The sequence below is a fragment of the Clavelina lepadiformis genome, chromosome 7 (genome assembly GCF_947623445.1).
Source record: "Clavelina lepadiformis chromosome 7, kaClaLepa1.1, whole genome shotgun sequence".
Taxonomy (NCBI): domain Eukaryota; kingdom Metazoa; phylum Chordata; class Ascidiacea; order Aplousobranchia; family Clavelinidae; genus Clavelina; species Clavelina lepadiformis.
This window is the reverse complement of record NC_135246.1, coordinates 9,168,173-9,183,413: the sequence shown is the minus strand read 5'-3', so window position 1 is coordinate 9,183,413 and position 15,241 is coordinate 9,168,173. Positions and strand designations below refer to the sequence as shown.

Here is a 15,241-nt window from a genome sequence, read left to right as displayed (position 1 = left end):
TGGTAACACTTCCCTACCAGGTGGAAGCAAAATTGTAGGCTACTCAGGCCATATAATTTTTACCCGAACCCGAAAATACAGAACGGAATTACAAGAAAAATTATTTTAAGACTGAAAGTTTACCGAACAAATCAAAATCTTCTTCAAGTAAACTTTTACCTGCTTTTATTTGTTGGCCGATGTGCTTGTAAGCCAGTGTTAATTGAGAAGAACAGACGACCTTCCTGGAAGTCAGATAAAGTCTTATCACGTGCTGACATCCTGATCAGCCACAAATGTCTTTATTCAATTTGATATTTAATCGGTGTTCAACTAACCGACGTCTTAAATTTTCAATCGTGACATAAACATTGACCTTTACAATTAGAATTAAATGGTATAATAATCTTTGCCCTGAGAGCGACTCAGACGAAAGAAAAGAAAACCCGGCGATAATTCCTCATCGCTCAAACCCGATTGTCGATCTGGTCTTTGTGAAAGTTTCGATTGTTACGCAACCTTTTTTGGCTTTTTGATGTTTTTTATCCTATTACCCGAATTGAGAACTGTTCACCACTACCAGTTCCACTGAACACTTAATAGAAGCAAGTCTAGTTAATGCCTTGACCAACGGCACTACGGTAACGATATTGAATATCAAACACAGAGCGCAGGCCACGATATATTGTGAGCCCAGCACTAAGGAATAGTTTTGAACGCTGTTGTCATCAATTTTGCTTTATAATCGGTGATTTAGCCTGGAATGAATAATGGCAAGTGTAAAAATCCTAATGATTTTACAAAGATATAAGGCATAATTCTCAAACACGCTGCATATGCCGAAAATGTTGAAATATTGTATCCCCACTTACTTGAAGTTGAATGTTTATGGTTAACCTAAAAATTTAAATCGAGTGAGCCACTAAGTTCATATTATTACAATCTTTTACCGATTCAGTAATTCACGTATGAATTTCGTTAAAGGTTTTAACCTTTGTCCTACTGCATAATTTTACACCGCTAAAAGGCGGTATGGGTACAATTGTACCCACATACATTTTATATTGAAATTCCCAAGTTGGTTATACTTTTTGTGCGGTGTGCCGTATTTAATGGTCCGAACGTTTAAATATTGTGCTCTACGGAAGTATCACACGTGTTGTTAGGCCACGTAGGCATTGGACAACGCTATATGATATGTTATCTTTGTGACCTCGATTACACTCAGAAAAACAGCTCATTATGCCCCTGTACTCAACTCCCATAAATTTCCGCTGATATTGCATGGCATTTCACTGATTCGAAATTTAGCATAGATTCTTTAGCATTTATTGGCATCCTTTTTGTTGCTGGTCTACGCAGAAATAACAAAGATAATCTGGAAGATATGTGGAAAGTAGATGCTTTGCCTCTTGTACGTGCAGCTATGTTTCGATACCGTTTCAAGATGATGCTCAGATTTATTAGATTTGACAACGAAAATACCCGTGCAGAGCATGAGTAAAATGATAAAGCTGCACCAATACGAGATATTTGGCTCATGCTGAATAAAAATTAGGAGTGCCTACAAACCACATGAATGTATCACCATAGATGAACAATTTTTTCCATATCGAGGACATACTCAATTTACACAGCATATACCATCAAAACAGGCTAAATATGGCATCAAGGATTTCTGGGCTTGTGATGCATCAAACTCCTACCCTCTACATGGTCAGATTTATACTGGTAAACCAGTAGATGGTCCCAGACAAGCTGAACCTGGCCTGTTTGTATAAAGGCTCTGGAAGAAATGTCACCACCGATAATTTCTTTCTTCGTCACAGGCACAGCTAGCTAATGTAATGAACATATGGGACATGACTTTAGTTGGAACAGTCAGAAAAAACAAAAGGTTTTTGCCTAGCCAGCCAAGGAAAGGGCTGTTTACTCGACCAATTTCGTCTACCATCAAGATGCAAGAGTCTGTTCATATGTGCCAAAGAAAAAAAATCGGTCGTGCTCTTCTATCATCCATGCACATGACTGGAGAAGTCGAAGCGACGCAATCAAGCAAACCCTAGATAATCAAGTCTTATGTCAAAACCAAAGGTGGGTTGGACACGATGGACAAAATGCTGGGTGAGTAAACGACGGACATTGCGTTGGCCATTGACGTTTTTATGATCGACTTCACTGGCTTAGCGTCGTTTATCATCTACAGGGAGCACAACCAAGAGTTCTGAAAAAAGGACCAACGGAGAAAGTTTCTGAAAGATCTTGCGAAACAGCTATGTATGCCTTCAGGGGAAGATCGCTCTGCCAACCGGATGGTGATGAGAAATCGTTTCCTTCGAGCTGCAGTGGAAAAGGTTCTAGGACGGCACACTGCGACACCACCAGAAGGCGAACTAACTCCAGAAACTAACTCCAAAGAACCTCATGGAAGTCGTGAAGTCGCACACTGATTGTTGGTAACTGCTATGTTGCAGACACCAGAAACGAAAACGACGTTAGACCAGGAAAAACTGCGTGGTTTGCGTTCAGCCTGTTGGCGACAAACACTCAGTAACAAATACAAAGTGTATTACTTGTGAAACGGACTTAAACCACCTCGATTAAGTTTTCTTTCATATTTCTGTATCAAATAAATCATTTCTGTAATCTGGTTCATTGAACATTCGAAAAATTGTCTTTGTTTTATGCATTCCGGCGTCATTTCGATACAAAATGTGTAAGGGTACAATTGTACCCATGCCGCCTCTTAAGGGTGTAAAAACAACTCGATCCTCTATCTCGGTAACGTGTAAAGATTTTTTTTTGAAATTTAGTCTACCTAATCTAACACAAAAATGTAGAGATGTCAGGAAATTTCAGGTCTCTCAGGTTTCTAGAAAAAATACTGTCTTAATTTAAAATTGGAAAGGTTACAATTGTACCCATGCAGTAGGACAAAGGTTAAACAACAAAAAAATTGCAAAAAAAAGTCTAGATTTTGCTTTATAATATAAAGTGGCAGCTTTCTTGTGACCTCTCATTCTCAAATGTGAGTCTCTTACTTACTGTCTTTTGGATTATGCTGGTTTCATTTTCTATTGGCTGGATAGATAGGCTAGGCAAGCCTACTAACAAATAAGCTACGTATTTATGTTAGCGGTAACAGCAAAACCTTCTGAACGTTGTATATGGGAGTTGCAGACCAAACTCGATGTTTATTGAGGTAGGATTGCTAGGCTTTTTTGGGTCCAGTACCGCGGTGGGATTCAGCCGATTCGATCCGGTCAATATGTCATAGCCTATTGTTAGTTGAAATTACCGGATATTAAAATATTTAAATACCACCACTGATCCATTTTTGTTTATTAAGCGCTCTTAAACAATTAAGGCACACTTAATAATAAAACTTAAAAAAAACTGCTCGTATAAATGTCGTAAAGAAAAAAAACACGGGTTTTTATCGGAGGAAAAAACATACACAAAATACATCTATAATCTTTAATTTACAGTTGCATTAAGGTCTGCTGGATTGGGTTCGTAGGTGTGTTCGCATTTTTCGCATTGGAATGATTTAAGTCTGTTATTGATACGTATTATCGAGAAATTTGTACAAGTACATCTAATAAAAGCTGCTGTACAACGTTCACAGTAGATCGGTTGATGGAAATTCGGAGTTGTTTTTCGTGAGCTCTTGTTTCTTCGGATTCTAATAAGCTGTCCGCATGAGCAGGGGATCAAGCGTGATAGGTTAGGTGGTATCGAAGAAGCATCGTGTGGGATTTGTTCGTCCATAAAACCTGGTTCTTCTTGTTGTTGTTGTTCATCCGAGTCTCCGCTTATGTTTTTTCTCTTGTTTCCTCGGCTCTCGCTCCGAGGATCGCTCATAGGAGTCGGGCTCCCGGCTATTTTCTTGTGGATTCTCTGTTGTGGGTCGACTCTTTTCTGCGTCCTTGGCACTCTCTCGTTCTGCTCCTCGTCGCAGTTCTTTTGTTTCGGCAGCAGCATGGTCCACTGTGCTACTTTCGTTGGGGGATGTTGCTGGTTTTTCATCGTCTGGATCTAGAGCCCGCGTAGGTGTTTTCGGAAGGTCCTGTTTAGTCGTGTTGTCGGTACTTGGTTGTATCCTGTTGGGGCATTCTTTGAATTTGTGGCCCTGTTCAGTGCAGTAAGAACATGTTGAGATTTGCCCGTTGTAACTTACCGCACATCTCAGTTTTCCCAGGTATAGGTACGATGGGAGTTGGTGCCGCTCCATCGTCTTCTTGTTGACTTTGTATATCCTTCTTTCGTCTTTTATGCCATATTTGTCGACACCCAGTTGAGCTGGGCCTTGGATTTCGAATTCTTCGAGGATTTCGTCGAGGTGTCTCTGTGGTTAGTGGATCGGTACCCATCTGATCGTGAGGTCTATTCTTTCGTCTCCGTGAGCTATGGCATACTTTACTTCCGGCCTCTTTCGAAGTAATTCTGCAAGTCTGATAGCATTGTTTTTTCGGTCTAAAGTAATATTTACCATGTTTCCCGGTTTCTGTATTATTCCTTCGATGTAGTCAAGCGGTATCTTGGTTTCTTTTAGCATCTTGTATATGTCTTCCCTCTTGCCATCATTGGTCAAATGGATGGTCACCTCGCAATGGTTGCTGTATTCTTCAGCTACATCATTATTCCACTGTCTTTTAACTCTGTCTGCGTAGGTGAAAGTTTTGGCCATTCTTCACCTATGCTTCCCAGAGATCTAATTCTTCACTTTTTCTTGGCACCTTTCTTCACTTCTTGACGGCTTTCTTATTTCCTTTGCTGGAAACCATTTTCTTGTTATTGCTGTTGTGCGTGTGCTATGTTATGCTGTGATAACCTCTTCGCAAGACTGGAGTTTTTGAGCCAAGGTCAGAGCTGCTGCCTTGTCGCTACAGGTAACCTCGATCAGGTTTGTCGGCTTGATTATGATTCCTTCGAGTTTTAAATACCACCACTGATCTAGTGCAAAAGTACACAACCAGCCATTCTGTGATTCGTGGTAACTGCACACACGAGATAAATTTCAAGCAAACAGTTTGCACACCTGAATAAATGGCGACTTAACTGTAAAATACGACTTTGCGTTTGTGGTACCTAGTAAAGCGAAACGCCACAATGCTTAGCATAAAGCAAAAGGTAAGAACATCATTACAGCAGGGAAAGAGTTTCAAGCTCACCTTTAAAAATTTTTGAATCATTGACTTCTGACAAATAGGCTAACCACGGCTGGCTTCATACATTCGGCCACAACAATAGGCCAAATTTTCAAAAGCAATTTTAACTGAGCCCATGCTAAATTTTTTTCATGACGACACCAATTGCAGTATGCTTTTTTTGAATATCGCCTTACAATTGGTGGTATTAGGTACTGTTGTTGATTAGTAGTTTGAAGAGGCAGGGGCATTATCGTAAGTACCACTATTATTGTTGTACAGCAGCCTGTTGTTTTCAAATAACACTTTGCTGTTTACTGTTCAGTAAATAAAATGCTGCTGTTCATGACGTAATGAATTGCAGAATGTCATTGATTGAATAGCAACATGAGTGTTGTGAGTTGCTGCTAAATGCTAGGCAGCTCACTGCTTGTTTATAATCAAATCAAGGGTGCTCAGGATTATCAAGAAATGAACATAAATTATGCTATCCTCACCTTCATAACCAATTTTTGTATATATGTATGTAAATGTGCGAAACATAAATAGTGCAATATAATATTCTTTTCTATAAATCAATGTACATTTTTCTTGGAAAAAAATCCATGTCAGCCACTCACTTTATTGAAAATCTAACCTGCTACTGATCTTCACATCACAAACAGCAGTCGTTACGTCGATATTCGGCCTTTCTGAAACAAGTTAAACATGTTAGTCTAAATACCCACTTTTAAAAATATGCTTAAAAAAGTTTAGGTCAATAAAAGTTAAAACAAGGAAATATATTTTATTCAAAGCCACTTAATTTTTAAATGTCATAAAAATTTTTATTGTCAAATCATAAATAATTCATCAAAACAATTTTATAAATCAGAATGCAAGTCTGTCAACTTCAGTTAACAGTTAAAGAAATTAGTTGGTTTAATGGGTTCTAGGTCGATTCAACCCACGGACGATTCAACCCAGGACGTTTCAACCCCCGGACGTTTCAACCCGCGGACGATTCAACCCAGGACGTTTCAACCCACGGACGATTCAACCCGCGGACGATTCAAAGTGCGAACGATTCAACCCGCGGACGATTGAATTGAGCACTAGACCCAACATAATGAAGCCAGTATTTGATATCCAGTAACGCTCTATTGCTGTAATGCCTTTGTGCTCCTGTTCAGAAGACCTGGTGAACCATAGTGGGAAGTGTGGTACTTGCATGATGAACAAGATCTATCATTGTGCACTTTTAAATTTTTATGGTACCTGAACAAAATATGGTACGACTGCAATGGTACCATAACCGTTAATCATAATGTACATGCCTGTTCAGGATGGCCTAACTCTAGAGTCTGGACTGTCCAATATTAAGCTTAAAATTGGCTACAAAGTGACTTGGTGATAACCTAAGCCATAAGAATCGTCCGCGGGTTAAATCGTCCGTTCTTTCAATCATCCTAGGTTAAATGGTACTGGGTTGAAATGTCCGCGGGTTGAATCGTCCGTGGGTTGAAACGTCCGCGGGTTGAATCGTCCGCGGTTTGAATCGTCCGCGGTTTGAATCGTCTGTGGGTTGAAACGTCCGCGGGTTGAAACGTCCGCGGGTTGAAACGTCCGCGGGTTGAATCATCCGCGGGTTGAAACGTTCGTGGGTTGAATCGTCCGTGGGTTGAATCGTCCTGGGTTGAATGGTCCTGGGTTGAATGGTCCTGGGTTGAATCGTCCGGGGTTGAATCGTCCGGGGTTGAATCGTCCGTGGGTTGAATCGTCCGACCACCGGTTTAATGATATCTCCAAATTTATTGCTGTATGGTTATGATTGTCACATTACGTGATCATGACCTCGCTATAGCTTAGGGGTCTCAGTGAAGAACATTTAAAACAACAAATGCATAATAGGCCAAAATAAAATAATATTGGGCTTAATTGGAATTGTAAGCCTATAGTGATATTTAATTGGTATCATATCAAAATCTTTACTATTTAACCGTATGTAGGTCACGCAGCCTGTTAAAGATAGGTTGTTAGGTAAAGAGAATAGATCTGCAAAAAGTTGATTTTAGCTATTTAAGGTTTTATTGGAGTTAAATTAAGATTAGAAAGTAGATCTACACTATGTTTAGGTTGCTATGTTATAATATTTAAGTTAGCTTAACAAGAAACTGTGAAAACTGGCTTCGAATGTACAATTCTTACTGGTGAAATAGTGGCAGCCAGTAAGTTAACGTCAGCTGCCTATTTTGCAAATTTTTCATCCTTTTAACCATTTCATTCCAACAAATATGAACAGTTCTTTTTGTGACGATACACTTTCATATGCAGTTGATTTTGTACATTAACAAATTGCCAAATTGTGACAGATTTAAGTAATAACTTGGGTTTTAGAAGAGCAAAATTAACTTGATCTATGCATGAATTAGTTACATTTTTGTTGCAGTAGCCAGGTATTCTACCCAGTGTTGTTTTTAATTTTTTTTGTTGTCCACTGGCCAACAGTTGGAAAACTACTGTACTAGCCTAGCTAGTTTGTTTATTAACATAATTTATGAGTCTATTAACGCAGGAAGCAGACATAAAATTAAAATTTATTTAGCTGCGTTGTATTTCGACATGGTTGCAATGCCTCCGAGTAAGGTCATGATAATACCAAGTCAAGGCAATAGTAATAAAATACATTCATAGTTACTTGCAGAATCTTTCAAATCTGTCTAAAATCTTTCAAAAGTTTCATATAGTGCCACAACATATAGTACAATTTACATCAACAAAGTCACGTTTCTTGTTGATTCGTGGACTGTGGAAGGTCTGTCAGACTGCCAGTAACATATATAATAAAAACATTGAATTTCTACATATCTCAAAGTTGGCTTGGAGCTAAAAAGCAAAACTCTGTCCAAAAGTTTGGTATTTCCACTAGCATTTCTTGCTGTAAGCATCCATTGTAAAGTTTATTACATGATTTGCATAGTTCCTTTTTTAACAAGGTAGTCAGTCATGCATTCGCTTTGATGGAATAGTTTGGCATAGTCATTCAACACAGAAAAATCTGCCGGACGAGGTTTGTTTAGGTAGAAATGGCCTGTTGAGATGGCTATGTACTTGTTTAATTGGATTTTGTTCGTTAAGGCCATTAGGCCCATTATTTGAACACAATAAAGACCAATTTGCTTGCATGAGAAATTGAAAGTGGATGTATTAAGCGGTGGCTTGTTGTAATAACTGCAGTTTAAATAATGGGAATGAACACGACAATTCTCTCTCAGGAATTTTGGCTGTAATAAGCGGTTGATTCTATTAACTGTTGGTGTACGTATTAACTGAATACCATTGTAATCCTTTCATAGGAATTGGTAGGCCTGTGTAAAGGAAAATACTGCAGCGATGGCTTCTTCAATTTCCTTAGTGGTAAGTATAATTTTTTAATCAATTGACTTGTTATGTTGATGAATATTACCCGGGTCTCTATCTCATTCCTAATGCTGGAATAATTAAATCACAATAATTTTAATCATGCAATTATGGCAATTTTTAGTTTATTAAATACTGTACATGTATTTAACTGTAGACACACTAATTTTTGCCAGATGTAGTATGTGTGGTATAGTGGAATTATTCTATTCATTGCGGCATACTGTACAGTAATATAATATAAAAGTATAATTTATACTAATTTTTTTACGTTTAATAGTTAAATTTTATATGTTCCTCATTCTTGTCTCCTATTTTTAGTTAAGGCGGAGCTTGTCCACTGGTAGGCCATACCAAAGTATGATAAAGACCCCTGTCCCAACGTTCGGAATAGCTGGAACATACACTCAAGCACTATACTCTGCCTCAGTTAAGAACAAAACAAAAGATATAGTTGCAAAAGACTTGATTAATTTTGGTGAAGTTTTGAAAAATCCAAAAGTCTCTGATTACATAAACGACCCATTTGTGGGCAGCAGTGACAAGCTCAGTAAGCGTTGTATTTTCATATAAACTGAAGACCATACTTTTAGTTCATGATTTTTGTTAACCATTTTAAGACAATGATATGCTATTAGTGTATTATTATACATAGTGGTACACTGGTAGTTTTGGTATACTGATCAACCATGATAGCAAAACACTGGTCTTCCACTTTGCTTGATTGAGATTTTGTGTGTGTAACAGGTCTTTTGAAAGAAGTAGGAGGCAAAACGGGAATGGCTGACACAACTATCAATTTATTCGGTTGGTTTTTGTGAAATATGTACCTTTTCTTTGAATCAGTCTTGTTTTAGATTGTGTTCAACAGTCTTGCATTTGTTGTAATTTGGAAATACTATTCTTACCCATTGTTGACCTGTACTCAATGTAGTGATATGACCTTTTAGCCATTTTTGATGTCTTGTTCAACTGGTCACTATTTCGCAGGCACACTTGCTGAAAATCATCGGCTGAATTTGGTTAGTGAAGTCTCTCATATCTTTGCTCGTTTGATGAAAGCAGAAAAGGGGGAAGTCCCAGCAACTGTCACTACTGCTCAGCCACTCGATACAAAACAGCGCAAGGATGTAGAAGCTGCTTTGGCTAAATTTGTTAATAAGAATGAAAAAATTGAGCTGGTAGAAAAGGTATGTTGTCCAGAAAGGCAGGAAATTTTATCGCACTGTAATGTGATATGTTTTGTACACTACTATAAACTTTCACTTCTCTTGAATCATTTTGTGAAAACTATTAAGGTTGTATCTCATAAAAATGTTGTAACACATTTCTTTCAAATGAACAATGTTTTCTGAATTCGTGGAAAAGGGTGTCCATTACTTCATGCTTGAAGTTACCACACAGTTTTCCAAGCAATTTCCTGCTAATTAATAGCTTATACCAACCAATTAGTTGTTGGAAATTAACTAAATTCTCAACCCTGTTATTCTTGATGACTATGTTGAAATTTGTTGTACTGTGTGTACAAAATCTTTTGGAATGGATCTAGCCCTATTTTTTTCAATAGTGTTTGAGATTTTAGCATGCCTCACTTTAGTAACAAAACTTAACAACTCTACTGTACGCTTGCCGAGATAACTTTAACACAACAGTCAAAGTTGTCGCCAGTTTTTGTATTTTTATTAGAAAACTTTATTTTTCTACTCAGTCAAAATCCAAACTTTACTGAACAAGATATTGGTGTTAACCAAGCATATATATATATTTTTTCCCATATTCAAAATCTTGGAAATAGCAGAGATAGTGTGAGAAAGCAGAAATAGAGTATGGTGGCTGGTATAATGAATTGCATCAGACAAGCTGGCTTTTATAAAGTTTTCTTAATTTTCACAGTGGTTTTTCATGCTGTGTATTTCACAGGTTGATCCAACTATTCTTGGTGGCATGATAGTAGATATTGGAGACAAGTATACTGACATGAAATACATTGACATGTCAACTGCTAGCAAGATAAAGATCTATCAAGATTTACTCCGGCAACCAGTCTAAACGTCAAAGTTCTTAGTTAAAATATTATTGTATTTCATTTTAAGCGATGTTTGCGCATTGCGTTCTGCTTAATAAACAGTACCTTTAAACTGATCTGACTTGTAAGCGTTTCGTGTAGCCAGGTGATCATTGTTACCTCCAAGCGAAGGAAGGGTACCAAGCGACGAACACAGATTTGCCTTTGTAGGTTGTACGCACATGCTGGCCGTAAATAGTACTAATCTTCTTTTATTATCGAAAGATAAGAACGTCCGGAAGTGGCACTACCGTTTACCAGTTTGTCTCCTTTAGATGTTGCAGGAATAGCTGGGAAATGGTATTTGTAATCAATACTTCACAGAACAAAAATGATGCCCTTGCTTGACTAAAAAGTTCATCATTCCAAAATTTGCTCTAAGTAACTGGCAAGGTGACCAATCAGGAGCGGTAAACAATGTCGGGTTTTGTCTAAAAAATTTATTGCTTCAAATTTACAGTTAATCCGTCACCAATCACCGACAAGTAATATTCGTAAGACCTAAAAATCGTTTATGGTCAGTAACAAAGTAGAGTCGGCGTTTATGAAGTAAAAATAAGGTTCTGTTATGGTGTTATCAGTGTTGCCCCAAGGATGTAAAAAATTACAACCAAATTTTATAATGATGTCTGAATGTTAAATTTATAACTTGTTATGATGCGTTGCAATACTGAGATGCGTACATTAAGTGTAAAGAATCATAGTGTGGAAATTCTGTGCATCATGACGCCTACACAGCTAGAGGAACCATTACAATTGCGCGCGAAGTCAATCAAAAAATTGATTCAATAAGAATATTTACCCAAAGGTTTCTGAGATTCACTGATATTTTTTATCACATAATATCAGGTACAGTACATGGATTGGTTAATTATGTACATAATTGAATGTACCCAATGCTGGCTTTCGCCACATCATAAAACTTGCTTCCGATGCATTCAAGGGCTCACAGTGGTAGTGTACGGTATGGTAGGACAGGTAACGCATTCTTCTTTGCACCTGTGTATGCTGTAACCAACCGCATAGCCAATGACAAAGAATATAATAGCTAATATCAATAAAACAAGAACTTTAACGATAATTCCTTTGGTTCCAGTTGTCCATTTCTGAAAACACGAAGTTGAATCAGCCTGGGCCACCTGAAACAAAAAAACAGACAGATTCCAAGTGCGCGTTCAACAAAATTAAATCTCAACACGTTCTATTTAAGCTTTTAGAAATCGTAAGATGGGTTGTGATTTGGGTAGAACGTGTACTTTTCGCGTTACACCGACACTAGTTTTTAGTACGTTCCAAAAGGTTTCCAGCTAACTAGAAAACGAGCTGTGATTTGATTAGAACGCTAAAATGTTCCTGGATAACATCTTAACAATTTGCAAATTACTCCAAATCGCGTCACACCCTTAAATTTTAATCTTATTACGGCTACTTCATTCGCAACAGATAGAACTATATTTTTTATAATAAGTAAGTTGTCGTTTCGTTCAATGCCAGGACGAAGCGATCGTCAAAAAAAGTTTCAACAAAATTAAAATGTTTTTGCGCTATCGCAATCCAATCTTTTTTTAAATATAAGCGCACAGTCCCTAGACAGTTGTTTTTACAGACCACCTCGTTTACATACAATTTTAACCCTTTCAGCAAAAATTTTCTGAACGTATACTGAGAATAAGATTGTTGTAAATGGGATATTAAAAAAATTGTATGGTTTTCTAGTAATATAGATATAAGCAAGCATATAAGTTATAGGTACAGGTATTGTAAACGGAAAAGTTCGATTTAACTATATATCAACGTAAGAATAAAAATTTGACTATTTCACCGTGTGTAGGTTACGCAGTCTGCGTTAAAGATAGGCGGTTAGGTTAGGAGAATGGGTATGCAAAAGATCTCAGCTATTTAAGTTTTTTTGAGTTGTTTAGTTTTTGGTTTAGATTACAGTGTTCCATTACGTAAGGTTTAGGTTACTATGTTATAAAATTTAAGTTAGATTAACAAGAAACTGTGAAAAATAGCTTTGAACGCACAATTTTTTCTGGTGAAATAGTGGCAGCCTAAAATTTTTTATGCCAAACATATATCACGGGGTCCTCCATATTCATATCAATTAGGCTACCGACTCGACAAAAAGAGATAAGCCTATTATACAAATAAAGAGTGACGCGACACTTACCGAAAAGTTTCGCGAAGATGCTGAATCGATCTGTATGTCATAAGGTGAGGTGCTCATGTTCAAGTGTCTCTCTCTTTCTATATATGTATAGGATATACGCCTCTCAAAAAATCAGTTTAGTTCAGTTGGCCTGCTATAGTGCTTTTATCCGCAACTGCGCCCTAAATACAAAAACAATACAACAAATAGGCCTATAGTAGCCACAAGAATCAGGACCACCATAGTTTAAATTTTTAAAAGATTAAAATACGATTAAGAAATAAGTTAATAATTGTTTAAGAAGAATGATTTTGATTTCCTACAACTAATTATTTCCAAAACCATAAAAAGTGGCTTGCATGATTTGTCATCTCTGTTCCTTGCTCATGGTTCAAGGTCAAGTTGAGAAAACAATTGATTAAAATAATGTTTAGTGGATTCTATCTTCGGTGAGTTTTGCTTTAGTTTGCTGCTTTAGGCTTATTATTATTATCAACGGAAACTACCCCGACGACAACAAAGATAAATAAGATTAAACCACAAACGCAATTGGCTTCCTGTTAACAAAAATTACATATATTCTGCTTCTTCAATTGTGCAGTGCATATAATTGAACCGAGCCAAAAGCAAGAACTATTATTACGTCGTGAAGCACTTTTCTTTAGAAAAGCATTTAGGACGGGCGTCCATATCAACTTCATCGAAGGAAAAAGATCAACACGGACACAAAAGTAAAAAGTAATGGAATAAGACCTTCACAATGATGGAATAAGACCAACAGCGTATTATAGTCACGTATAAAAAAGACATGAGAACTCACTGCTTTGATGAAATTATTCAGGCAATTACTTATTCTGAATTGTGAAGATGACATAGGCTAATGCATTATTTTAATGACATACTGTAAAAACTCGTTTCCTTTACGACCATATGCTAAAACAGAGGAAGCGAAACGATTGGGAGCAGAACTTGTTTAAAAATGTTGCAAAGCGCATTTTAATCCTATTACTATATAACGGGCGTCCATTCTGATTTCATCAAAAAAAGTAAGATCGACTTCGGAATAAAATTAAAAATATTGCAATGAAACCATCATCAGATGGAATAAGGCCAAGACTATATGAAGTTAAACCTGGAAAAGATACGAGAATTTATTGCTATGATAGAACTATTTCAGGCCGCTTTGAACTTATTAAGATGATTTTATTCTGTCCTTTTTATGATGATATAAAAACGTATCCACGTAGAACAGTTTCTAGTTTCGTTACGTTGGTCGCAGACTCATGTTTTAAACCAAAACAAAATCTTCCCTTGTAACCCTGCATTGGCAGTTGTATATTAAAAAAACTTGAAAAATTAAAAGGTGCGTAATATCAAAAATGTACTGAAAACTAAAAAAAAAATTCATCGCTCACAAAAAAAACTAAAATGTCCAATCAATCAAAGTAAACAGAGTTAACATGAAACGTTGACTGAGTATAACTGCGCAATCATCTTCATTGCCACAACATCCGATATCTATATTTGTTAGTACGGTATATATATATGAATATATACAGAAGAACTCGCCTAATTCGCCAGTTTGAGTTTAAGTCGCTGCATATCACATTGGTCCCGGCTGAAAGCCTATTGTTTTCTGTGGTATCAAGTTCACCTTTGTCGTCTTCGTTTAACTCGTCACCGTTCTTGCTTCTATGATCAAAGTAATTCGCATAACTAGCCGAGTCAGAGCTTGAAACACTTTGTCAGCGTGATTTACAAACTGGCAAACTTAATCTGGTACGACTACACTACAGCTGTGGCTGCAAGCTGACTGCGATCCTTGTTACAATCTTAGTGTAGCCTACGTCACAATGTTTATTTATGAAGGATCGGGAAATCTTGTGATTTTAGATTGTTTTTATCAGTTTTAGTTTTCCTTCATTTAGCCTTGCTACAGTCAGGTGAAGCGGCCTAGCCAGAGATTATATAATTTTGCTTTTGCTATCGAGTGGAGATTGGTTTTCTGTAGCAGCCTAAGGCTGTTAGATACGTGGTTGTGCCTGTTAAGTAGATTTCAATCAATGGTTTTATTTTTTGTCAAAAGCGCGGTGGGGACGAAAAATCAAGCCAGTTGCTACCAGCACGCCCCAATGAACGGGAAAAAGTGACAAAGCCAAAAAGACTTAAAACGTGCTCAAAAGTAGCCTAATTAAGGTAATAATTTCTGGTAACAATTAGCACGGCCACTCTATATCGATTTAGGTTAGGAGGCTATTCTACGTACAAAATGTTAATATCTCGACAAACATTAAGTTTTAACCAAAAAAAATTTACGGAGGTTTTAATCTAAATGTAGTACCTCAGAAAATGCAATAAAAAATTCGATTTTGAGTTGTTTGCCTAAGTTGCCTGTTCGCGTAAGTCGCCACTTTTTGTGTTCCCCTTAAGTGACGACTTAGGCAATTTCTACTGTATATTACGACAACTGTTGTTAGGTATTTTATCAATGAAGGT

General features: G+C 37.1%; 2 protein-coding genes across 2 annotated transcripts; one reads left to right on the top strand and one right to left on the bottom strand.

Moving 5' to 3' along the window:
* The first annotated feature begins 8,363 nt into the window (after positions 1–8,363).
* On the top strand, positions 8,364–10,670 carry LOC143465369 (ATP synthase subunit O, mitochondrial-like). Its single transcript, XM_076963605.1, has 5 exons — positions 8,364–8,525; positions 8,850–9,078; positions 9,276–9,335; positions 9,519–9,718; positions 10,449–10,670. Exons 1-5 carry the CDS (start codon positions 8,502–8,504, stop codon positions 10,575–10,577), a joined length of 642 nt encoding a protein of 213 aa, XP_076819720.1. The 5' UTR covers positions 8,364–8,501; the 3' UTR covers positions 10,578–10,670.
* Positions 10,671–11,013: 343 nt separating this feature from the next.
* LOC143465371 (uncharacterized) lies at positions 11,014–14,717 on the bottom strand. Its single transcript, XM_076963606.1, has 2 exons — positions 12,767–14,717; positions 11,014–11,732 (listed from the first exon to the last, which is right to left on the bottom strand). The coding sequence occupies exons 1-2, from the start codon at positions 12,821–12,823 to the stop codon at positions 11,532–11,534; spliced, it is 258 nt and encodes an 85-aa protein (XP_076819721.1). The 5' UTR covers positions 12,824–14,717; the 3' UTR covers positions 11,014–11,531.
* Positions 14,718–15,241: the final 524 nt, after the last annotated feature.